The 27,349-nt window shown below is 37.6% G+C and overlaps 1 protein-coding gene across 2 annotated transcripts in view; it reads right to left on the bottom strand.

Annotated features, from left to right (window-relative positions):
• The window catches only part of PREX2 (phosphatidylinositol-3,4,5-trisphosphate dependent Rac exchange factor 2), a 170,199-nt gene that overhangs the window by 16,712 nt on the left and 126,138 nt on the right, over positions 1–27,349 (bottom strand). For both annotated transcript variants that reach the window (XM_059861805.1, XM_059861795.1), the window contains 3 exons: positions 26,884–26,998; positions 13,441–13,507; positions 11,260–11,450 (listed from right to left, as the gene is read on the bottom strand). In XM_059861805.1, coding sequence (XP_059717788.1) covers positions 11,260–11,450; positions 13,441–13,507; positions 26,884–26,998 — 373 coding nt within the window. The remainder of the gene's footprint in view (positions 1–11,259; positions 11,451–13,440; positions 13,508–26,883; positions 26,999–27,349) is intronic.

Here is a 27,349-nt window from a genome sequence, read left to right as displayed (position 1 = left end):
CAGGATCCCAATCTCTTACAATTAATTTATCTTGATCATTGTCTTGGCACATCAGTGCAGTGCAAAATTAAGAGACATTTACCCCTTTCATGAAAGAAAATAGATGAAAACTGCATTCCTTCAAATGAACTGTCCTGTGCTGTTTGCCAATCTTTTTCAAAAGACCACTTGAGGACAAAAACTGATTGTGGTTCCTTGTCTAACAGAAAGGCTGTCACTGTAGCATCAGAGCAACCAGAAAAGTTTCAGAGCAGTAGGACAGACAACCTGCCAGCACACCAGGCAAGAAGTGGTAGGAAAGTAATTTTGAAGACACCATCTCATTTTCATTGTAATGAGGACAAGAAAAAATGGTTGGTTTCTCATGCAACCAAGACCACAGCCATAGAAAACTCATGGATAGAGACAAAACACCTGAGTAGAAACAGGTGCTTTTAGAAAGAACATGTTTGAGGGCTGCTATAACCCAAGAGGTGAGAGTGCCTCTACTCTGCACCAGTAAATTGCTCAATGATTTTTCTCTTCACTACCAAAGTACTGAAACAATCAAATCTCTTGAACCAGAAAGACAGGTTGTACACAAAATTATTCTACCTCAGCAGAACCCGACAAAAGCTGTAATTTTCAAGTTCAAATAATAAAACTAAGACACATTATTAATATATAATTTTGAGCACCCTTTGGCAAAATCCTGACCAAAGTGTTCTGCATAGTTTATATATGCACACAGAACAGACAATATGTTTCAATCAAACACTTATCTTGCTGAGCAGAAGATCTGTAGGAGGAAAAAATGTGTCTGTACTTATTTTCTTACTGAAAAAAACTCAAACCCAAAATGACACACTGCTTAAGCTAATTTCTGGACTGCAAGAAGTTTCACAGAAGCAAGCATAGAGGATACTAAATTTGATCTGTAGCTTTATTAATGGTCTTTCATAAAAAATTTATAAGCTAAGTGATTTTCCTTAGTAATGAGATAATTTTCATTCCCCAGTTTCTTGTATACACTGGCCTCAGTTAACTTGAGGCAAGAGTGTATTGATCTTTTCTTTTATGTGTTTGATTAAGGTGTAAGACAGCTAAATGTTAGATTAGAAATTCTAAACACTTTTTTCATCTTGTCTTTGAAAAGTGAAATATTGCACAAAATACATGTTCATAATATTTGCCAGTACCAAAATTTAAACATCCAACCTTCAAGACCAGATTGCAAAGGAGGCTTTGTTCTACTGACAGTGGAAAAAAGCAGAAGTATCTGAAATGTAGCTTGACAGATATAATCTAAACCAAACAGAAAGGGCAAAAAGTTTCTCAGTAGTTATAATATGTATTGATGGGCTCAAAGTACAGCTCTCAAGCAAGTAGTTCCTGAGCCAAGTTTCCCAGAAATCCCAGCTTCCTGGAACCCTTAAGACTGAAAGTATCAAAAAATTATATTCCGCATGCGTGTATCAAAACTAACAAAAGAACCTTCTAAATGAAGGTCATGTTGAAGAATTAAGTGCAATTTTGTGATTGAAAAAAGGCTGCCAAGCTGCTCCCTATCCAAACCTGATGAAATGGCTGATGATGATGGACATTATGAGGCCTCTACATTTGGGCAATTCCAACCATGATTCAGAAATCATGCTGCCAAGTGTGTAGATAATGACATAACCAGAGTGAGAAAGCATAGACAGCACAAAACAGCATAATAAAGATTTCTTTTAGAGGCTGTTATGGAGGTAGGCAACAACTACAGTACAGTTCTGAAACACATATGCTAAAATTTAAGATCTCTCTTCACAGCAAGTAAGAATAGCAATTCTAAGGATAGTATTTTTAACACGTCCTATGAAATTAGTAGCAAAGACACAGTGACAGCAGTGATGATGTTAGTTATTATCACACCTCTTCAATAGAACATTTTACGTTTGAGGTGAAATCCTAGAGCAATGCTGGTTAGATACATCCATCTTTCTCTTTTAAAAAACCTTATTCATTAACAGATGTTAAAAATTGTTAAAATAGCATCAGAGACATGATTGCATTTGAATATACTGTTACATTAGAGATGAAATTTAATATCACCAGATTTTGTGTTTCTCCTCTGGCACATAAAAGGTCTGATGAATGGCAGAGTTAAATATAAACTATAGATTATGGCTTTTGTCCTGTGATTAAGAAATAAGGTTACTAGTTTCTAAATAAAAAAACCAGCAACACTCAAATAGTGTCATTGTAGTTGAACACCAGATCAGTGAGATGGCATCTTCTAACAAAACTGATCATATTAACCTTCCATGAGACTATGCTGAAATGACTCATTTATCTACATACTGGTGCTTTCTCCCAGCTCTTCAAATCGTTTTTTAAATTAGTTTATATCCCTTTACACAAATCAAACTCCCCTCGACACCTGCTGTGAAAGAAAAAACCGCACACACAAAACATCAGATGGTAACATGGAAAAGTCTTAACTGGAATAGGGCTGCCAAGCATGGAGAGATTAAGCAAATGCAAATTTAAACCAATGTAAACTCTAAAATTTTATTAAACAAAATCAAATCTGGTTATTCTCCATCTTGTAAAGTTATTCTGGTGGTCTGAGCAAAGTTCAATATCAAGGAATGTCAGCAAATATGTGCAGTAAGTAATAATCCACTTTTCTCCTGCATTTTGAGAGCTGATAAACAGATGGTATTAAAGTTTACAAAGCAATCTGGAAGCAGTTCTGACCTCTGAAAGTATCTGGTCATTTGGATGCAATCAGCCCAGACAAGCCAAACAAGGAAAATATTTGGGGGAAAACCTCATAAACTTCTGCTATGGGAAGCATAAAGCCCAAATCCATAGATTTAACAGCGTAAACAGATCAAAATCTGTTCTGACTCCCTCTCTTTTCCTCTCACCCCTTTTTTTTAATGTGAGAAAAACAAAAGAGCCAAATTCATCATCTCAGAATTTATGTCAGTTAGAATGACAAATTCCCTGCGTTGACAGATTACAACAGCAAGGCAGAGACATTTGGATTTCCCAGGACAACAGAGCTGAGAATTCCTCATTTCATCCATTTGGTTTCCAAGAAACAGAAGGGGCTGCACCTGCTCCCAGCTCCTGCCTGCTATCCCCATCTCCCATCAGTCATGACAGTATTGATGTGAAGATTAAATACAAACTTTAAAACAACTTCTGGATCAAACCATTCTGAACCTGCCTGAAAAAGTAAGACTAACTGATTTTCTATCACCAATGTGATTTTCACTAAAGGGCTGCAAATTGGCTGGACAGATGCACATCAATCCTGAAAAAGGGAGTTGTAAAATACAAATACAGACTGAAATTTTCCGAAAAAATGATTTTTTCAAAACAGTTTGTCTAATATCACCTGAAAGGAAAAATAATTTTGAGTTTGTGTTCACTACCTACTGAGGCGCCATGCAGCAAAGTGCATATTTAGGTTACCAGAGTAAAAAGGATCTAAATCATCCAATTCATTCTCAGCTTTCAATTAGGCTTTCAGCCATTCTACATCCAAAAATGCACCAAAACATCCCTTAGAAAAATGCCCTGAGTAGAAAAGATGAGGTGAAACAAATTGGTTTAGTAGTTACCACAGTCAGAGATGTCAAAATGAATTATGTTCTATGTGAATAGGAAAAAAATATGAAAAGGGTGCATGTGTGCTTAGTCTAATTAAAAACTAAAGCTTCTACTCAACATGTAATTTAATGTCATTATTCTTATTTTATTTACTTTTCTTCCTGTACATCATAAGGTAATCATTCCTCCATTTAACCACTTTTTATATCAACTACACTACAAGTAATCTTTTTTTCTGCTGTCATTTAAATTAATATGTATAGAAGGAATATTATTTAAATCATTGCATAAAGTAATTAAAAACTTAGTGTAAAGTAAATCAATTTGGGGTAAACATTTTTGGGGGCATTTGTCTATAATTAATAGTGATGGCTGGGTAATATGCATTGATTCTGACAAACAATCTGAAGAAGAAAATAGACACAATAAAACTAAAAAGGAAGACGAATGTTGTTCAGGACTATAAAAAAATGGGTGGACAAAGTATAGGCAGGCCTAATTCAAGATTCTTCCACAAGCTCCAAGATGTTCTCATTGTGGAAATGTGTCTCCATGCAAGTAAAACTGAAGCTTGCATTCTCTGTGCCCATATACTGAAACTTTGCTGAACAGCCTTGCTTTTCAACAGAGGTAAATTTGGCCAAACATGAAGTATTGCAGAGAAAATGAGCATGAAAATCATACACTAAACTACAATACTGTATTTCACAATTCCAGTAAACTCTGCTGGAGTTCAGGACATGGTTTTAGTCCTTTTATGAATCTTTGTGAAGCTGAGATGTTGCCAGTGTGGAAAGGCCACTATAAAATCAGTGGTGGATGGAACCCATCCCCTGAAGGCAGTCTAACATACAGAAAGCCATTATTATGCACATGAAGTGTATCAATTCCACTCTGAATCAAAAACACCACTTGAAAAAGTAACTGTCTGTGGAATACACACCATCACCACACAGAATGGCCATGTGCAGCCCCTGTTAAAGGGATTTTCTGCCTTTCACCCATTAAGCATCAGCATGCAGGGGTTTCATTCACAAAAGGCACCACTGTGGTTACACAGTTGTGCAAATCTCAGAATAAAGATATCCCAACTCCCTTATCAGGCATACCTTCACCATCCTACAACAGGATAATCAAACCCAGCTCTACCAGATATTTTCAGACACAAACTACCAATAGATTTCTGACTTACTGAAGTAGATGGCATGAACTTATCAAGCCAGAGAATCATTCTTGGGAGCTAAGTATCTATCAGTCATATGTCAAATCTACCCTTGGTTAATGAATTTTTTCTAGGTTAAAAACATATTTTTATCAAAGTTATTTGACTCAATATTAGTAATTTTTAATAATGAAGTATGAAACACAAAGGAAGTAATGTTATTTTTTTTTCCTGCAGATTTAAAGATTCTTGTCATCCAGTCTATTTCCATAAATAAATTTAAGTATCCTTCATCTTTAAAACAGAGAGACTTTCAAAGAAAAATTAAGAAAAAAAAAAAAAAAAAGGCACTTCTTTTCACTGCACATCATCTGTCAGTGTTAAAAAACTGCAGGGAGCATCTTTTCACAATCATTTTTCCTGTAAGATCTTAGCACCTCTAGTCAGCTGGAAATGTTGCAAGGAAGCAATTTCACTATTAAATGTTCTTTGCTTGATGAGAGAACAGCGTTTCCAAAATTTTAAGCTATTCCGTGCCTTTTATTTACTCATTTTCCATCATACTTGCAAAAATAAACAAACACAATCTAAAGGTATCTGAAACCCCAGCTTTGGCCATTATCTCTCATTCTGTGCAGAAAGTCTTTCCATTAAAGGTTTATTCCTCTGTAAGGAGACAAGTAAGTCTGGTAAAAAATTATAATTTACTTCTTGTCCTGTAATAATTCAAGCTATTCATTTGCCTCTCTTTATGCCAAAAATTAAAGCAGATCTGGTTACGTTTTTAATTTCAGATTGTTTGAGAGGTCCTATTTTATTTTTATTGTAAAGTAGAGGATTTTGCATGGAAAACACCAGTCTCAAAGACCTGGACTGCAGTTAAGGCAATTGTGCAGGAACTGAAGCATGAAAGGACGATTCTACAGAGCACAGTAATTGCATTGTGTGTCAACCCTGCTACTAAACATCCATAATGTTAAAAGAAGACCAAATAGAAAAAAAGCACACCTTCAAATCTGTACTAGTAATGACTGAGATCCATCTTTTCTGTCTCACTGCATTTAATGCACTTCTCTGCATTTCCAGATTGCATTTTAAACAAAACAGTGTCTCAGAATTTAAAACATGCAAGAGAACAATAAAACTCAAGTTCATCCAGTGTATGTAATAGATACACTAGAGGTGAAAAAGCAAAAATGTACCAGATTGCCTATGAAAGACAAATATAGAGCAAAATAAAACAATTATTACTGTAGGAACAGCATGGCACTATTTGTGCTAAATGTCTTGCCTATTTTATTTTAAGAAATTCTCACATTATTTCAAAATTATTTAGTTGGTTTTAGGTAGTAGCCAGCACAGAATGTAATACCCTATTATCCTAAGCCCTAAATGATCCTGTTCTACTATCCTAAATAATACTCTATTATCCCAAGTAATTATTTTACACAAAGAGAAGTTTCTTTATGCCTCAGTGGGTATGGTATCATAAAAATATACTAATTGTAGACAGACATAACAGAACTACCATTTAAAAAATAAAAGAGAATCTTGACTAAATGGGAAGGTAGCAGGACTAAAAGCCCAGTTGAGACCAGATGGCTGGAGAAGGGTATGGATTAGTTTTTCAGTCTGTGCTAGCCTGTCTCCTGAAAGTAGTCCCATCAATCCCTGAAAGCTTTCTTACCAGGGAGTTTATAGCCTAAATACAGCTGCAAAACTCCAAGGATTTTCTTTGTAGCATGCACTCACTGAGCTCAGAACTAAATTCTTAGAGGAAAATTTCTGAATCTGAAAGGAAGCATTCTTATGCTAGAATGTCAAAAATACAAATTCAGGGTACCTATTTTTCACCTTGTTTCATTTGATTCACAGAAAGGCAGCTGGCCATGATAGACAGCTTATGGTGCTACTCTGCTTTGCAATGTGGAAGATGAAGCAGGTTTGGCTGGATTGCAGGACCACTGCCAGCTACAGGAGACAGCATAATCAACACTTGGCAAAACCTGCCTCATTCTTCAGCCAAGTGTCTGCCAGCCAGAACCCCACTGCTTGAAGGATGGTAACACTAAGGAGAGAATTTCTGCAGGGGAAATTAAAATTCAGAAAAGAAAATAAGACTGTGATTTTTCTGGGTTTCATCAAGATTATTGAAGATTTCTCCCTTGATCCTCCAGGAAATGCAAAAATTTAAATAAACTTGGGATTTGTTTCATTTGGATGCTTTAAATTATTCCTTTGAGCCTGTAAGGCCTATGGTCCCTGAACAGACTTCTGCAGCTGCTGCACCTAATTTCATTTTGGCACAGAAAAAGGCAAGGACATGTCTGTGCAGTGCAGTCTTGCTCTTCTCCCTCAAGCAGGAGCTAGAATCGTGATTCAATAAAATTTAAAAGTGCCTTTCATCACCTGCATTTGTACAGACTGATAGCAACTTCAAACAAAATGAACACAAGCAAAGAAAGCAGAACGTTGTTTACAGGGTGACAGCTGGCTGGCAGGCAGAAATATAATTATGAAAGATAAAAAAGGTAAAATAAAAATGCAAATTATTGATTTCTCAAACTAATTCAGAGCTCTGTTCCTCTTGTTGATCAACAAGGCATGTTCGCTAATCCAAGGGGAGGTTTGTGGCACTCACACATCACTTAGGACAGTGAAGGTTAAAGGGACTTATTTTCCCCCACCCTTGGTTTTCTGGTGCTCAAAATGTATTTGGAAAGAACTGCTGTCTGAAATAGATATAGGATTGCAGGCTTTAATGTAAATTGGTAAACATATTGTCGTAATAAAAATCAAAGAAAAGCAATCGCCAGCAATTCAAAATCCCCAGCATTATCTGGGATATAGGGATGAAAGTATGAACTCTGTCAAGCTGTTTTAGCCTAGTGCAGCGTAAAAAGCAATTTAATATGGATCACAGAGAAGTCAGAAACCAAGACACTGCTGATCCAGAGATCAGCAATCACTGTCAAAGCAGACAAAGCTGCTGTTTCATAGTTCTTGGCCTCTTCTGCATTGGACTGTCACCCAGTGCCTCCCTCACAAACTATCTGGGACTTGCTTCTGGTTAGTAGGAGCAGTGGCAAAACCTCCCCCTGCCCCCTTGTCAATCCATGACACCTAAACTCAGAGAACACAAAAAGGGTTCTCCAATCAGTTCAGTAAGTGATGAATAAATTGAGGGAGAAAAGGTGTGTGTGTGTGTGTGTGTATGTGTATATATATATATATATATATATATATATATATATATATATATATATATATATAAAGTTCTATTAAAAGTATTTAAACTTTGACAGATTAATGTCTTGCTCAGCTCCCACTCCCCATGAACAAAAGAAAGATGTTCATGAGTAGAGCACTATGTACTCTTCCAGAGACTCTCAGACATTCACTCCCTTAAAGACCAATCATAGAAACCGAGTTAAAATGAGGGCTTTTAAAAAGAAATTATGGGGGAGCCTTGCTCCGAGTTGAGCTTCATTTTTAAGCTGGGAAGACTGACAAATGAATAGATTTTCAAAATTTAATCTGTAAGAAAAATTCACATCTTTCCCCCATCTGTTCATCCAGTAGCATCTGTAGATAATACCAGTTTTCAACTCATTTAGTATCTGTGACCTATCGTTAAAAAGTCACGAGTCATTGATCTGGGCCCAGAAAACGTGAAGTTCTGCAACTGATCACAATCATGGACTTCACAGTATTTCGTTTCTAAGAGCACAGAAAGCCAGATACACTGCTGAGTACAACCAGAGATAAAGATCCCCTCTAACTGAAAATCAGTAGCTGGAACTCTAAGGAACTAGCTAACAAGCTAAGGAACACTATTTTGCAACATCATCTGCCCTGATTAAATACTACTCCAACAAACAGAAGAATTTAGCCGTCAAGATTGCAGGCATAAAGCAAAATCCTCTGTCTATGGGATTTGCATGATCACATGCAGCATCTTACTCTTTCCTCTTGTGTCCTTCTCACAGGATTTCGTGTTGCTGCAAGACTGTTTTACTCCGAGAGCACCAAGAAGAGTAGGTCCACAAAAACACTGCAGAATTTAGCACTAGAAATGCTGGGCACAAAATTGACTGAGCAAACCAAAACCTGCTGGAAACAAAGCAAGCTTTCTATCTGGGCAAAGGCAATTTCAGAATGTCAAAAAACCAAAGCCCACTTAGTACTGGACTGTAGAGATGTGTCCTAGGGAGACCAGAAAGAGAAAACAGCACATGAAGTGACTTTATATGACTCCAAATGCGAAGGAAAAACTTCTTCATCCATCCAGTTTGCATCTGCAACAGCAATTTCAGGAAATTGTTGTTAAAAAACTTTCTTAGTTTTAACCACTCAAAGAGATTTATTTCCCTTAGAAGAGTGAATTAATCCCTTCTTGTGTCTAAATACATGAGTTTTCTTCTGAACTTCCAGGTACAAACCTCTGAGTACCTATACAATTTCTCAAGTAGCCCATTCATTTTTCCTGGAGGGCCCATCTTGAAATATCTCCGATAATGCCAAGAGTTGGTGTTTCTTTCTCTGAACAGATGGTAGCCACAAAGGCAGTATTAATGCACAAATGAAGTAGCAGCATCTTGTACCAAAACTCAAATGGACTCACTGTAAAGTAGAACTTGTCATGCTTTAGCGAAAAGCATCTTGCACCTTTACTTTATGTAAATAGATGATGATGAATCCTTTAACATCTAGACAGAAACCCACACAAAACACTTTTAAATCCCATTCCCATACTCATAATACAGTCTCTAAAACCAATATGTTGGTTTTCTGATTTTTTTGTGGTTAAAAAATAGACTTCTATAGACATTTAAGGAGTTTTTACTTTTGAATTAGCCCTAGTTTTGAGCAGAAATCTGATGATGAATTAACTGTCATCTGAGAACAGCTCATGTTCAGATTTAAGCAAACCAGATCTTATACAGCCACCAAATTATTCTGAATAATTTGTGAGCCACACACTATAGGGTAATAGTTTATTTGGGTAGATCTGACTTCAGTCTTAAGCTATCAGAATTTTTGTCACAAATGTACTGACAAATTCATGAAATGATGATCAAACTCAGAGGCAGTCTTTTTTCAGCTTAAAAAAAACCATCAGAATTATGCCCAACGCCTTTTCTAATCACATAAGACATGAAACTGAAAGCAAGACAAAGAGAAAAGCTGTACAGCCCCATGGTCTTCTGAAACAACAGTGTCAGGACAGCCCATGCTCCACAGCATTTGCATCTTCCTCTGATATAGTGACTACTGTTCCATAACAAAGCTTTTTCCTGCTATCCCCTAAAATTAAGTACAGTATACAATATGTTATGTGCACTTGTATCACTGACAGAGAGTAATACAAGTACTCTGTTGCCAACTCTCAAATGGCAAACACTGTCTTTACACAAGTTAATTTTTTTGGCTGTATATGGAGCTTTTCCTTTTTTTCATGACTGATAATCTGCATTGCTTATGTTGCAATTGCCCTTTTTCTTCTTCCCTCCTCAAAACTCTTTGGAAGAAAGGATTTTACTTAAAATCAGGAGAAATTATTGCTCATTCTAACTCAAGGTATTGGTAACCAACTCTGCTAAAATAAGGACTTGTATAGATCAGAAACTAAGCAGCATTTTTAACATACTGCTACCCCTTATCTACAGTTTGGAATTCTCATGAGAAGAGCAAATTTTTATGTCAGACTATTATGTTAATTCTTTTGTTTTTTGGGGTTTTTCTCTCTCTCAAATTTCAGTCTTTACTTTTTTGGTACACTGTCCCAAAAAATTGTAATCTGCCCAGGTGGAACACAAATATATTGCTGCCTGTGACAAATATGATTAAGTACCAGAGAGTTCTGTGGTGATACTATTGTCATATATATATATATATATATATATATATATATATATATATATATATATATATATATATATTTGTCTATTAAAATCTCTTAGGGTTGATGACAAAGTTCAGTTGACCATAGGTCAGTCTAGTTTTTGGTATTGTATTAAACACATCAACCATCCTTCAGGCTGAACCTCTCGTTATCATAAGGTGCACCTGCAGAAATGCATGTGTCTTATCTCCTTGAATCAATCATCTTGTTTCCTTGAGTCAAGCTCTACTATTATTCCCCATGCCATACAAAGTAAATAAAAATTTCAGCATTTCTTGCCTGTATTAAGAGTTCAGTATCATACATATTATTCATCTAGGTAACATTCCTCTTTCTACTTTAGTAATTAAGTTTTCTGCCTTTTACTGAATTGAATGGGGAACAATCTCATTACAACTGCACAAACCAAAAGAAATTGTACTGTCCATTTCTGCCAAATGCAAGCACAGTTCTAGAATTGCCACAAATCTTTCAAGTGCACCTGCTATTTCATGTAAGATATTAGATATTTCATGTAAGATCCATCTCTGAAAAGAGCAGCAGTCTCCAACCTGCAGCGACGGAGTGCCTGACTGCCAAAAAAGGAGGAAGAAACCACTGGTCCTACCGGTGAACCCCGCTGTTGCACATAATGATGTGGCAGGCTCCCAGCCTGCTGCAGAGCTCGGACGACACCGAGAGCAGCCCGACGCCGGAGGCGCTGCAGGCGGTGTAGGCGCAGGCGGCCGTGCGCTTGGAGCGGATGAAGGACCCGATGAGCCGGTACAGCTCATCCAGGCAATTGAGAGGCCTCATCAGCTGCGAGGGAGGAACAGAGAGGTATCTGAATAGTTGCTCCTGAGAGCACATTAAATACTCCATCAGAGCAGGTCATCAGAGATGCAGGTAGAACACCAGGTCTGGCTGAGAAAGCCAAATTCCATGACATAAATACCAAACACAGAGTCTTCTGAGACACGACAACTTCCTAAAGCTTTTCAGTTCTTCCCATCTGACTGTTTCCTTCCCAGTTTCTGCCTATGGAAGTGTTTTTCACTTCAATAGACCCAATTTACCCATGAGTGCTGTATCCATTAATGGACTGGGAAAGAAGGGAAGACATAAAGAAGCAACATACAACTGTACACATATACAGGAAGACACCAAGACTTGTTAATTGACTTGCTGAGAAAATCAGCTTACATTTATGACAACACTGTCTTTTATTTGTCAAATGTCTAGTTCCTAATCCTGACTAACATCAAAAAATAAAAATTAACAGATATGACAAAAACATACTACAAAGCAAAACCAGTTAACTTTGTAGTAAGACTTAAAATAATCCCAGCATTACTGTACTAAGAATAAATGAAGTAAAGAAGGCAGCTTTCAAGTGCAAAGCTTGTGTCAGAAGAGAAGCATTCAAAAGTGGTCTAGCAATGAAAACCAGTATCTCATGGTGCTTTGTGTAAATGAGATGTTCACAATACAAATTTTCAGACCACCTAATTCCAAATTCCCATTTTTCTTTATTCCAGAAACACTTAAAGATTCCAATAAATCCCCATGCTACTCAAAGAATTAATCTATTGAAAGACAAACTAATTCCCTAAAGATAGTTTTAACTAGTTAGAGAAACAACAGCCTCATTTGGTCCTATGATAGCTACTTCACTGAAAAGCATAGATATCAAGAAAATCACCTGTAAAAAATAGCATATTTTAACCTGGGTGCAAACAGATTCAACTTGGTTTAGATCCTACTGGATTAACTTGCATCTAAATCTAAACTGATTAACTTGCATCTAATTCTTAATGCAGAACTATGGACTATGAAGTGAAAAGTGCAGCCAAAACTGGATCATGCACTCACTCTTGGCTTGCTCCAGTTGCAAAATAAACGCATTAGCTTAACCTAGCATCCCTTGGTCAGATGTGGATTATGAGATGCTTTGCTCTTGCCCTTGAACTTTTTGCTGAAATAGACAGGGAACAGGTTTAGAGGCAACAAGCACCTCCCTCACAGCTAAACATCCCCTGCTGCACCTGTGACTGCTAGGCAAGCTGCTGACTCCCCAGGGAAGGAGTGGCAAACGTCCTTCTTCCCCCATGTGCAGTCCTGCATGGATCCAAGAAACAGGAACCACCAGTCTGTTAAAACCAGGGCTGATACTGACATAAAATTTTAGTCTGACATAGAGCTCAGCTGATGAGCACTGTTATTTCTCAAGCCATAGTAGCTCAATCACTTTCACAGGCAAGACCCCAGGAATTTCTTTATTCCCCCTTCTGGGGTGCTATATAGGAATTAACTCTTCAACGAGGGAAGAGAGCATTAAATGAAATTTTATAGCCCCTGGAATCTCTCAGCCACAGAGGTTTAAAGACAGATGAAAGCATTTGAAGAAAGCCTAAATAAGAAGATTCAGAAGAAAGTCTTCTGAGCAGGATGCTGAAGGAGTATTTAATTTGGAAAAGCACTTCCAGCTTTCAGAACAAAGAATTTCTGCCTGCACCTGTCCTCCCCCATCCTACCCCACATGGTCCAAGGGCAGTAGCATGGCTCTGAAAGCACAGTGAAAAAGGAAGGCAATGATTCCTCTTCTCAAACCCAGATACCCTTCTGCCACACCTTTTAATCAGAACCACATGGTACCACCTACCCCAAAAAACAGAGGTGGGACAAAAAGCTACAGGAGATCTCCTCCTTTCCTCCCAGCTTTAAACAATTACATTTTTGATGGAATAGGTCTCAGTAACACCGTGTGTAACAGGCAGAGTTTAATTAGGCACTTAACATTTTTATTTACCTTATCAATATAAGCTGCTTTAGATGTTGAATTTGGAGGCAAGTTTGACTTGTCCAGGTAGAATGCTCTGGAAGAAGAAACAGACAAAGTAAGGCAAAAACTAATTGTTTCAAGTCCTCAACAAAATTTCTACAAGGGACTATTCTTAGACACCGTCCTAAGGTTGGAGTGTTTTTTACCATATGGAAAGAGAGGATCAAGGAGTAATAAAATAATCAACAGGCACTATCACTCCTTCTTTTAAAGTAATTAAATAAAAAGCAATAAAAGAAAGAACTTTTTTTGTTCTGGAGACAAAAAACTGTCCCTCTGCCCTTTGACAGTACAGTGCAAAATTTTAACATCTAGTTATCAGAAAAAACACGGGATCTGAAAGTGATTTTCAACAAAGCTACCCATGAAAAAAAGGTTTGTAGCAACTGTATGGATTTTAAGAGTGGCTTTGGGAAAACTGGCATAGAAACAGTGCCTGAGCTTCACATTCTACAAGCTTTGTTCATATTTGCTGTATATAAGTGCAGTAACATAAAAGCAGAATCCCCAACATGAAACACAGTACTGACAGAGGAAACATACATGTTCACAATATAAAAAGAAACAAAAAAGCAGAAACCCTACAGGGGATAAATATGGATTGTACATGTCTTTTTCAATTCAGGAACCCTAAAGGAATTTTTGCTTTAACTTTCCAACTTATAAGCACATTAATTGCTCACCACAGAGGAGTGATCATTAAGCATCTCATAGGTAAATATCACATATCTTTCTGATATGATCACAGGTTTTACTGCCTCTACAGCAACACTTAAATAAGTCTGTCACTGCCACAGCAGTGAGGTTGGACCAGATGATCTTTCAAGGTTGTCTAACCCAAACCATTCCACATTTCTCTGATCACAAAACTCATTCTGCTGGTAGTGAACCTCCTAAAATCTCCTGTGGCAGCTGAAAATAGAAATATTTGGTAGGCCTCCCTACCTACCAGTGAGAACCAGGCAGCAGCTACTAATGCAGAAACTCTGGGCAACAGAACAAGAGAAACCCAAGTGAACTGTGGAACATATAGGAAAAAAAAGAGAGATTCTCCAGTGACAACCTGAAGGTATCACTGTGATCTATCTCCACTGTGCGTGCTCAAGGCACAGACCTGACCAAAGGTCACAAGTGAACCACAACCCAGGCTGGAACTAAGGAGTTTGGCAGCCAAATTTCAGTTGCTCTATAGTATGGGGAAAAAAAAAAAAAAAAAAAGAAAAGAAAAAAATTAAAAAATTGTCTTCTTGCATCCTAGCTCTCAAACAAGAAGATCAGCTGGATCCCCCAGTCATTAAAGCACTGACTCATGTAGTACACAAGGCTAAAAATTGCTCCCCCTCTTATTTTATTATTTCATCTAGGAGAGAAGATACATTGTTCCACACTTGCTGGGCTGGGGTGCAGACTGCAGATCTGAATACCTGCTACTCTTCAATAATCTGGAATAATTTAGTTGATTTAAAAAATCCTTCCATCTTTTATTTGTTTGTTGTTTGTAGTTTTGAAAAACAAATTCTCCCAAATTTAAGGTTAAAATTAACTCCCTCAGAAAGCATAGCAAAGATAATCTAGTTCTGTTATTCCATTAAGCCTGTTCCATGATCCACAATGCACTCTGTGTCAAAGGAAGCTGGACACTATTGAAAGGAAAAGAGGTTTGTAGAGAAAATTACTCATAAATCACTTTGAGTGGCCACAGCTCATAAAAGCTACCTCAGCAGCAGCAGACCAACCTTTTCTTCTTTGTTAGAAAAGCTACAAAACAAAGCCTCATGCTGCTCTCCCCTGAACATTATCAGGCTGAAAGCCTATACTGCTTTTTCCTGCCATACAATAGGAAAATCTGCTTCATTCAGAGACTGTTCAGCAATCCCATCTCTTTGGACTGTTATTCCAGCAATTTCATCTGCATTAAATGAAACCAGAAACCAAATGTGGAACAGTACACTAATTAATGGAGTACATGGAAAATAATTAACTCAGGGTACAAAATGAGGCAACATGGACACTGGAATGGAATATATGGTTATAGGAATTCCTCCATTAATTCAGGCAATTATTCACTAACCTAAAAATACCCAAACAAAAAATCAACTTTACACAACATTCATTTTAAATACAAAAATATCCTGTTACAAGTGAAGCTATTCCTTCCCCATCAGATAACACTCCCAGATGTTTCTCAAGTGCTTTATTTTTATTGCTTTTCATAAAAACTGTCTTCAGTATTTTACAGAACATGACAACCTGTAGACAGCATATAAATTTCCAAAGCACTTTGCTTAATTACTAAATGCTTGTTAAGGTCCTTAATCATATTTTATGGGAAAAGTTAATGGCAATCTTGGCATGGTGCCCAATTGGGACAGTATTTTCTAATCCATTTGAAATGAACCAGAATGAAATCATAGTTCTTTGTCTCCAAATGTGATGTTAGTTTAGCTTTTAAAGCCTTGCAATTTCTCTAAGATCCAGCAGAAAAGCCTTCCTTAAAAAAAAGAAAAGGTAGATAATCCAATACACAATAAATCTACTGAGGATTATTGCTGTGTTCGACTTTTGTAAGATATCCCCTATGCAGCAATGTCAAATAAGAGGGACAAGTACCTCAGGGAAAACTAACACCAGGATAAGGTAACGAACATCTTAGGGTTCAAAAAGTAAAATCTCTCATAAAGATAAAGGCTTTCCCAAGATGTCTTCCCACAACCTGAGTACAAAGGAAATGCAGAAGTACTGATGTTTTCTTAGTGAAGCATTTTACAGGGTACCCTCCAAAGCTGACACAGACATGTATAAAGTCCTGAAAACTGAAATTTTGCAAACAGAACCCTAAGAAGGTTTCAGACCTGCAGAGACACGCATTCCTGAGTAACTTGGAACAGAAAGATAATTCAAGCAAATCCAAGTGTTTAGTCTTACTCTCAATTTCTTGCGCCAATAAGCCCACAGGGTTATCCTAGGTATTGCTAATCTTTTTTTTTTTAATAGAAGGATAGTAGAGAAATAATTGGAGAGCAGGAGGTAACTGGGTTAAGGCATTAAATACCACCAAGTTGATGGTTCTGCTCTAGAAAGGTTTTGCTTTGATTTTATAGCACAGAAGAATTTAGCATTTTATTTCCACAACCTGTGTGGCAAACATATAAATTAGTTCCTACTGTTCTCAACAGAAGCATGGAAATGGATCTCAATTCTACTAGATTTTTTCATCCCTCAGTCACAAGATATTCAAGACCATCTAGAAAAGCATAGCCAGCAATCTGAGAAAGGACACATCAGAACAGAGGCACAGAGTAGGGAAGTGTGGGAATCCTTAATTATTTTCTTCAGCTCGAATTAAAAGCATATATTTATGACACAGATAAACAGTATCTCTGTATTTCTGTATCTATGTGCACACAAACCTTTGAATTTCTTTAATAACAATTCTGTATTTATTTAATAACAATTTAATAATAATGTTCTGCCATCTAGTTTTTAACTACACAGCTGAGAGTGTGTATAACATGCTTATTGTATATATGTGTGTGTATATAAATTAATACATATATATTTGTAAATGCATTTATATACATCTAATACAGATGTAAAAATTCAATTTTTTCTGTAGTAAATGTGTCCATTTTCCGTTATAGCAAATTAATTCATGTATCCTTCCACTAAATGGCCAATCTCAATAAATGATAAATTACCAAGTAGAATTACCATCTCAACCCATGCTAAGACTCAGCAATTTTAAATCATGTCTCCTAGCATCTGTCAGCAATACAATCCTATGTACAGCATCACCAGCATCCTTACTACTTACAGAAAGTTTTCATTTTAACAACTGAAAAGCTTCATGACAATGCCACGATTTTAAATTGTCAAAGAGCATATACAGTAATATTTTGATCTCACAACTATTGTGAAAACTGAAGTGCAGTTTTTTGAAGTGCCGTAGTGAAGAAAAACTTTAGTACCATATTGTAGTATTCACATGCTCTCTGAACAGAGAGAAACTGTGAGCCAAGCAGAGAAGAAGGAAAACACAATTCTTATCTCCCTTGCTGTGCCTGCGTTGTGCTAAAGCAGAATGCAATATGGAGATTGTTTACCCAAAGTGAGGATGTTTTGTTCCCTTGGCCTAGCAGGGCCAAGAAGTGTGTGTGTGTGGGACTGCCACAGGACAGTCACGAGAGAATCAGCGATGAGTGCAGTTCTGTGCAGTTGTGAGCAAGAGTGAGTGCCTGGCAGATTCAGTACATAATGCAGTATAATAAAGTAATTCATTAGCCTTCTGATGGTGGAGTCAGATGCATCATCCTCTCTCCCCTTCATTGGAGTCGCCTTTGATTTACAATACCATGTGGCTCTAATAATGTATAACTTATATTTCATGAGTAAGCAACTCAGTAAGCCCTACCCTTGGTAAGGTTCTAGCACCCTTGTAGTTGGCACTGCTGAGGCCACACCTGCAATCCTGTGCTCAATTTTGGGGCCCTCACTACAAGGAAGACCCTGAGAGGCTGGACTGTGTCCAGAGAAGGGCAATGAAGAAGGAGAAAAGCCTAGAGCACAAGCCCTTACAAGGAGCAACTGAGGGAGTTGGGGTTGTTTAGCCTGAAGAAAAGGATGCTCAGGGGAGATCTTACTGTTCTTCTTGTAATGAGGTGGGGGTTGGCCTCTTCTCCCACACAGGAGTGATAAAACAAGAGGAAATGGCCTCAATTTGTGCCAGGGGAGGATTAGACTGGTTATTAGGAAAAGCTGGGACAGATTGCCCAGGGACATGGTTGAGTCACTATCCCTGAAAGTATTCAGAAGACGTGTAGATTTGGCACTCAAGGACATGGTTTAGTGGTGGACTGGGCAGTGCTGGGTTAGCGGTTAGACGCAAAGGTCTTTTCCAAACCTAAATAATTCTATGATTCCAGGCATAACCCCATCACCAGCTTTTGTCAGTCCCTACTGATGTCATGGTTTAGGAATTGTATTCTCCAATTCAGTCTTTCCTCTGAAACACTCCAAGCCATGCACCATCATTCACTCCCTGTTCCCCTGCAGCAGGCTGGAGAGGAGAATTGGAGACACAAAAGGTAAAGATCACAGGTTGAGATAAGAACAATTTACTAGAAACAGCAGTGGGGCAAGAAAACAAACAGTAAAAGCAACAATATTAATGACAAAAGTGTACAGAAGACAGACTGATTCCTGCACAAAAATGGTCTCTGTGGAGCCCACAATCCAACCACAGCCATGCCACCCCATGCTTTCTCTGGCTCAGGACCAGCACCACATTTACTCCACCAGAAGGAACCCTTTCTCCTTGGAAGATACTCCCTTCCCCTGCCCCTGGCAATGATGTAAGGTGGTCTAGAACAATCTCCAGGTCCTAGCCATGTCCCTCCTGGCTACTGCAGAAATTAACCCTGTCCTGGCTGGGAACGGGACAGCCATTGTTTCCCTCTACTGTGGGAAATACTGCAGGCTTTGGTGAAGGGGATATGACTGCACGGTGAGGCAAGAAAAATACAAAGAGAAGAGAAAAGTTAATCAGGTTTAACAATGCATTTAAATACTTACAAGTGGAAAGGGGTATTAAGAAAATTTCAAGAAATGAAACTTAAGGACTTCCTTGGCAAAAATCTGCTTTAGTGGACTAGACTGGGAGTACAGTAGGGACACAAACTCTCAACTCTTGAAAACCAAATTCCCAAGAAACTCTTAAACTAAGGGGAGGAATCTCCATAATGCTCCTCATTTTCTTGCAAGACTGCAGCATCTGGCTAAACTACTGGTCTCCCACCAATTTAAACCACCTTTAGCCTATGAGTAAGGTATGTTGAGCAACTGGCACTAGAATAAGCACAAGTATCTGAGGCAGAAACAGAGGAGGATGCTTGCAAAGCAACAGTCCTGCTATTGAAGAAGGCCTTTCACAGCCCTTCTCTTCACCCTTTGTAAACACAAGAGCAGGGGATTACATAAATGTAAGCATAGAAATGTGAAGACAGAAAGTCATGGATGACAAAAAAAAAAGGGAAAAAAGGTCCAGTTTGCTCTATGCAATACTGCCCACTTTTCACCTGTTTTCCATAATTTAGTCTCCAGAGTCTCTACATACATCCAAAGTCACTTGAAACCATCCTATCTGTGATGTGAAAGGGAAGTTCTTCGACCACAGACCAGTTACAGGTGCCCTCCTGCTTCTCCCATCACTGTCAAAACAGCCAAATCCACACTGAACCAAAAAATGCTAAGTAATTGCTTCCACATTTCTCTTTCAGACAATGGATGTCTCCTTTTTAGCTCTGGATATTCCAGACATGGAATACACTGTTTAAAGAGACAACATGCCAAATACTCATCATGGGGCAGGGGTTTCGACTACTGTAGGCTTGGGCTGGATTCCTATCAGTGACCAGGAGTGAAAGAAAGCTCTGCTCACTGCAGATACACATTCTCTCTGCTTGCAACAGTTAAGGAAAGCAGGATGAACCTGATGTCCACCTCAGTGAGCAAAGAGTCAGTACATATAATCTACCAAGACTCATAACTTTCAATTACAGAACACTACTGATAATAAGTACTGATCCTATTCTGTCCAAAGTCTAAAGAAACAATTAATTTACATTCATAGAATGAGCACAGCATGGGAAAAGTTAAAAAAAAAAATCCCAAACCTAAATTCAAGCCATCTGGCAATATCTTTTAGACCAGCTAGACAAATTTCATTTACTTTTTCCAGGATCTCTCTATTCTCTCTGGTCTTGCTTCACTGACATGTATTGAATCTTAATTTCTGTTCTAAAGTACTTCTCACTAAGTTCATCAGGAGACAAACTCAGCTATTATTTCTTTGTTGTATCTTTCAGAGTGAATGCTTAACTTTCAGTTAAAGACTCTACATTTAGAGAGAGTTACGTCACAAATTTCTAGACATTTGGAACCACATCTTAAAAATTGAAGAGTCATTAGATTTCCAATGTTTAGAGTCATAGGAAATACATGATAAATTTGTCTATGTAGTATTGCAGTCCAGCTTTACTGCTGATGTTTTGAACACAAAGCTGTGTATCAAACAGGTATACCAGGAATACCAGGAAGCAGTTTTTCTATGTGATTTAGAAATATCTCACTGTAACAAAAAGAAAATGTTATCAGAGAATCAATCTCTGACACCCATAATTCTCCTCACATCACTCTTCTAAATTTGATGGCAATGACAGAAACTGATAGTTGCTCATTAACATGTCACACACTGAGCTGAGCAAACATGAAGAAAAGACCCAGCACAGGACAAGAGCAGCACAAGGACAAGCAAGATAAGCTTCTTGACCACTTCAGCATTTGCTTTGGAAAAGCTTTCCACAGGAAACAGTGAGGCAAGAGTCTGTCAGCCTTAAGGTGGATTTTAATGTGTTTACTACAGGAATTGATACACGATCTAGCCTTTTTGATAATGCAGGTATTGCCTTGAGGCTTCATCATTTTGTTTCAGAGACAAACAAGTTCTTTCTTTCCTAGTAATTAACCAACTTTAAGTGGATACATCCTTTATGACATTGTAATTCATTTATAGCAAAGAAACTATTAGAGAATTTTAGTTCAGCCTCAAGCCATGAGTGCCATCTCATCTATTTTCTGCCTTGACTAAATTATACAGGATACAGAAAACATTGATCTGTCAAGAAGCCTGCAGCTTGAGAGGCTCTTGTGTGTCTATACGTGTGTGCATAAACAAAAAAGATGTTACATTCCTCAGATTTTGTTCCATGTTTGCAGATATTCTATGGGCAGAAAGGGTTTCCTTTTCTTATCTTTCTGAAAATCAAAAGAAACAAGAAACCCCAACAACATGAAAACCTCCCGAATTGTAACATCCCTGAATAAAGAATTCAATTAAATTTGCCATTGCTCTGTGGACGATTACTTATGACATAAAATAAATACAGGAGGCTTCAGACAGAAAAGTTGTTTGAAGTTACATTGTAAATGAAACTCTTTAAAATGAAAAATATTACATTCAGTGTAATCAGATGTTCAGCGTAATGAGGGTAGTTAGCTAAATCATTTATCGTTAGATTCACTGATTATAATTGCTTCCTTAGCATAACAGACTTGCATTTACCTCCCAAAATGATATCCAAGAAAGCAGCAACATAGGGGGAAAACCCAACAAAAAAACCAAGAAAACTCAAACAAAATCCACTTTTTTTTTTTTCCCTTTACTGCTTGCTTTAATTTTTCTTCTATTATGGCTGTACAACTGTCTACAGAAGTAGCTGCCAATAAGCCTGGACACAGCTGACTTCAAAGAATAGTTCCAAATCACACAGAATGGTAGGCAGGAAGGAAGGAACATTTTTTCCAGACTTTCTTTCTCTATTGATGCACATGCGAGGTAATTACTATACAGTGGTAATTAACACCCACATCAGTGGTGGGGATGTACAGCAGCCCTCAGCTGTCTTTCCCACAGCATGATCCTATCTTTGGAGTACAGAACTGGGTCATCATATAATCAGGGGTGTCACAAGAAAGTGCCACGCTGAGGATAAGAGAAAATTAATGGAAAAGCAGAACTCTCCTGACCTCACCTTCATCTATTATTTTTCTCATTTCCTCTGTACGTTCCCAATCCTGGACCATAACATCAGAAAACAGATTTCGAAGGGGTTTAGATATCTAAATGTAAGCATACATTTCTGAAGAAGCATTAAAACTGTTCATCTATCTAAAAGCCATTATACTCTCTAATTTCATATTAGCTAAAAATTATCTGCACAGACAGTGTTGGAATCCAAGCATGCCTATTGATGTGCAGTTTTCAGCGCCTATAGACCACCATAGTTTGCTCTTGCCGTCAGCAATGAGAGCGAAGCACACTGCAGAGACACTGCAGAAGCTGGAAGCAGGCTTGGTACAGCCACAGCCCTGCACCCTGCTGAATGACCTGTGCCCTGAACATCCTCTCTTCCTTTGTGACACATCCCCTATGTGCACAGACGTATCCAGGAAAAAATCTCTTCTAGCACAGATGTGCTTGGACTTTTCTGATTAAGCAGCTAACCAGAAGCACCTGTAGAAAACTGCATTTTAATAGAATGTCATAGGAGGGACACCTTTCACCCAGCATGAGAATTTACACTACAAAAAAAAAACTAAAAATCACCACCAGCAAAAAAAAGATTAATCTGATAAAATGTCAAACACAGAGATTGGAAGACTGAAAGGGCAAGGTTTTTTTCCTAATGCACACTCAAATTTCCATCCTGGGCCAGCAAGTCCAAACCTATGATAACTTGGACAAACATTACAGAAGTTTTCATTCTAACACTGAAAGTCCATTTTCAAAAATGACTTACTTTTTGCAGGGAGCTAACCCCAAACCCTATTTCTCTAAGGAAAAAAAACTATCTCATATCCAACTAAATGTTTTACTTGGAAGTCACTGTTCAGTCCAAAGATTGGCTGAGCCATGGCCGTGCAGCTAACCTGTCTGTCAGGGTCTGCCCCAGCTTCCAACAGGCTTGCATCACAACCAGTCTGACCATCAGAGCAGAGACCATAAGATTTATTTCTATTCAATGCAGCAAGAGCTAGCATACTGAACCTTACTGCAGGAAATAGACCTCTATCAGCTATGAAGACCATATTCAAAGGACAGACTGTATCTTAAACAAATAATACTCAAATTGTAATTTTGTAGCATTCCTGCTTCAAGTTTACCCTCATGTTTTTACAATTACATGACTCAAGTCTTGCAAGACAATATTTAAATCAACCAAGCCATCTGAGTAAATAGTGCATTTGTGAGATTTTGTTATTCCTACCAGCATTTGTAGCAGTTATGGATTTGAACACCATTGTGTCCTGCACTGTTGAAGCAAAATAATGTCTGGTATCTGTAACAGCAAAAGGATTGATTCAGGATGAAAAAAGCCTGTTTGAAAGCTGAGGAGTACCAAAGGAGGGGACAAGTAGAAGGAGGAAGGAGAACACAAAGGTCTCACTTAACACTGACCTCCATAGTGGTCAGATACACAGGTTCTTTTTAGTCTGCTGCTAAATTAGAAGACAACTGCTGAGCTATCAAACACATAGTAATAAAGATCTTGAAAATCTCTGCTGACCTAATTACTTTCACTTGGATGTACTGAATGCTCCTGATTAGCAAACAATTTGATCAGGTTCAATTTACATTGCCGGCAACTACTAGCACCAGCTCAGTTCTCAAACAGAATTTGAACATAACTTTATTTTCGTTATCAGTGTCACAGAAAAAGAATTGGTGAATTATAAATATAAATAGTATAAATAAATATAAGTGCAATTTGAAAAAAAAAATCCAGCATGATTAAGAATAATTGTGGGTTAGATGCTGAAAATTTCTCAGCAGATTGAAGTTTCATAAACTAGGTATTGGTTGTTTTGTTGATTTTCTTGAAATAACATTTTTATTTCAATAAAGCACTTCCTACATACTGCTGGCATAGAGGATGTTGCCTCAGGAATTGCAGAAGAACTCAACTTGAGCTTGTCTTCGAACAAAAGTTCCCTTATTTTACTAGTAAGATTTAAATAGCTAGGGTTAATTCCATTCCAGAAGATGAAGGGACATTTCCTCCATTCCACATAAGCATGAAATTCTATAACCAATTTTCAACTGTCTTTCATGCATTCTCTTAAAAATGATGATCGTATCAATGACTATTAGCTGAGGCAGTAGTTGAAAAAGCCCCAAAGCAAGAACCATGAAAGACAGAAGCTTTTTTAATGATGCTCAAATCAGTGTCAAGGAGGATAATTTTGCACCTGGATTTATTGCATCAGTTCTGATACTGCAGAAAAGCTGGTCAGAGTTCCAGAGTAATGAATAACTGCTGCAATAAAAGCAAAGGTTCAGCTTCTTGACTTAATGGCTATCTTTCTGGAAATCCACTAAAAATTCCCTAATATTTCTTTTCATCCACTCTAACAAATAATCTGTATATTAATCCTTTTAAAGCACACATCTGTATGAGATTCATCACCCAAAAATATTCTATGTACTAAAACTTTAACAAGACTTTACAACAAGAAATTAAGAGGTAGCTGAGCAAAGACACTACTCATTTTTTAATTTACTCTCCTGCTTGGATATATACCAAGCTAGGCCAACATCTCTGTTTGCAGCTGGGACCATAAACAACCAAGGGGTCTCTTTTATTTCACAATAGGATTGGAGCATTATTAACTCAATGCATCAGGAATAAAAGAAGTTTAAATTGTTTCCTGAGTTCTCATCAATGGATGCCTTGGCTGCGGTGTCACTGCCAAACACTGCTTTGTTTCCCTAGTCCCTGTGCTCTTCTCCCACACTTTTTCCATTGCCATTGCTCCCACTTGCTTTTGGCTGCTATAGTGATGGAGAGATTATAAAATGGTCATCAAATGGTCACTGAACAAGGAAGCAGCACATTCCTTTTCTACGGAGAAAGAACAGCTTATGGGTTGTATCTTAGATGACTTATTACTGATTAAGAGGTGCTGCACGGAGGATTTCTTCCACATGAAGTATTATTGCACTTGAGTATGTTTCCAGAGAATATTTAATTTCCTTTTTTTTGTTTTTCTTTAGAGCAATTACCCAAATGTTAATATCTTTTGCTGCTGTAGTTACTTCATTAGATTCTCCTGGCCAAACACCTACACAGGCTAGCAAATAGCAGAACAAGAATGAAGCATCTGCTTTTCTGTTTTTCCTCTTCACATTTTGTCAGTTATTTCCTGAAGCTGTTTGTGCTGCACTTAAGAAATGGGTAGAGTTCACCAGAAAGCAAACAAATCAATTACTGAATGTTCTAGTCAGACATTAGAGAACTGAAAAAAACATACATTCTTTTCCTGTTCTTCTGACTGGGCAGAGATACTCATTGCAATTTTTGTTAATGATAAGTTTTTCATGGTAACTTCTTATAAAACTAGGCCTTGAAGCTTAGCAACTCATCAGAGCTGTGAGTCACAACACTGTAAAGAGGAATGTACCTCATTATAGCCACAGCGTGAATGGAGGACCTAACTCATGAGGTAAGCAAGGTCAAGGAACATTAGAGCATAGAGTCAGGAAGAATTTATTTTAAGGATTTTCATGGGAGGTTAAATTGGTCCTATTCACAGAAAAAAAACCAACACAAAAAGTCTTGCCTTGTCTAACTGATAGACTCTCTTTCCAAAACTAGCTGATTTCATCTAGGCCAAATACTGGCATTGACAAAGTTCTCTGTAAAACTGATTTATAACATAACCCTTGTCAAATAAATACTCAGAAGGCACTTTTTTCCCTGAATAGGAAGCGTGAATACAAGACGGAAAACAGACTAAAGGAATACATTTGTTATTGACATACAAATGCAGACAGAGATGTCACACAGAAAAAAATCAAATATACCACACTTACTGAATGTAATTGGCTTTAAAATCACTTTTGCTATAGCAGTACTTAGATTAAAACAGAATCTAGAAATCCCACTGCTTTAATAACAGATAAATAATTTTGCAAGATCTGGGAAGAAAACCTTCCAGAGAGAACCAAGAGGTAAAGGAATTGCAAAGAGAGCCTCATTTATCTTCTTCCCCCTTCTTCATTGTCCTTGAGCTTTTTTTAACTCCTGTTCTCTGCTGCTTTTATAAACTGCCTAATCGTCCTGGTGAAATGACATTTCCATCCAATTCAAGAACAGATGTGGTTTTACCACAGTCCTTTACCCTCTTCAACTCATGTGGCAAGTAAGAATACTCAAACAGGTGTTTTGCACAGACACAGAGAGACACAAGAGTCATCTATGCACCCATTTTCCTTACTTTACTTCGTAACTAACAGATTATTTTGTGTAATAGAAATTCTGTCTTTATGTGCAACTCCTTAATGAAAATGTACCAAAATACACAGCTGCATAATTTCTACATACACTGGCAAGTATGCACTCTGTAATCCATAGCCATTGCTGATGCAGGTATCCAAATATGTCTGTATTCCCGTTAGTATGGTGGGATGTGGGGAGAAAGAGCAGGAAAAGAACATTATTTTTCAAGTCCTATTCTGTAGAAATTAGGTAAATATGGTCTATAAAATCAGATCATAATGTGTAGCAATTCTGATACTCCACTTGTGATCAAGTAGACCTTTCCTCTTCTATATTCACTAGTACAACAACCTGGAGGCAATTACAGCTAAAACTTTCAGGAGAAAACAATTTTTGTAAAAGTAACTAAACAGTGCAGAAATCTAAAAAGTCAGAATCATGAATCTTGGATCTTAATCATGAACCCAAAGACAACCACCATGCAACAGATTTCAGTTTAAAGCTGTGTCACAGAAACTGAGTTGAAAAACAGAACCCTGTAAGCTAATTGCAGGAACGTTGGTTTATTACCCACCGTAGCTTCTGGTTATACTGCTTGACTTTTTCTAGTGAGGCAGCATTAATCTGAGCTTGAAATTCTTCCACTGAGACACTGTCTCTGTAATAGTATCCTTCCATGCTCTCCAATGCTGTGAAAAGAGAAAGGAGAGTGGAAAAGAGAGAGATCAGTATTAAATATTTAATAATTGCCTTCTTTGTAGTTTTGTTCACACACAAGTGAATTACTTTTTAACCCTGAGGCTTTAACCTACTGTGAATCGCTGAGCTGTTTCCATATGTCATCAAATTCATATAGATCTCTGTTAAAAATTTCATTTACAAGAAAAATTATATTTCTTGCCCTGTGGAAAATATAAAGGAGAGCACTAATTTGAGTTCCTTTGCTCTAATTAAAGTATTCCTGCCTTTTGAATGCAAATGCGAGGTTTAATTCTGATATATCCTGGAAGAAAATAGCAGAATGAGTCGGGGTAGAGGAA

The sequence above is a fragment of the Haemorhous mexicanus genome, chromosome 1 (assembly GCF_027477595.1).
Source record: "Haemorhous mexicanus isolate bHaeMex1 chromosome 1, bHaeMex1.pri, whole genome shotgun sequence".
In the NCBI taxonomy this organism is placed as follows: domain Eukaryota; kingdom Metazoa; phylum Chordata; class Aves; order Passeriformes; family Fringillidae; genus Haemorhous; species Haemorhous mexicanus.
This window is presented reverse-complemented; position numbering and strand designations above follow the sequence as displayed.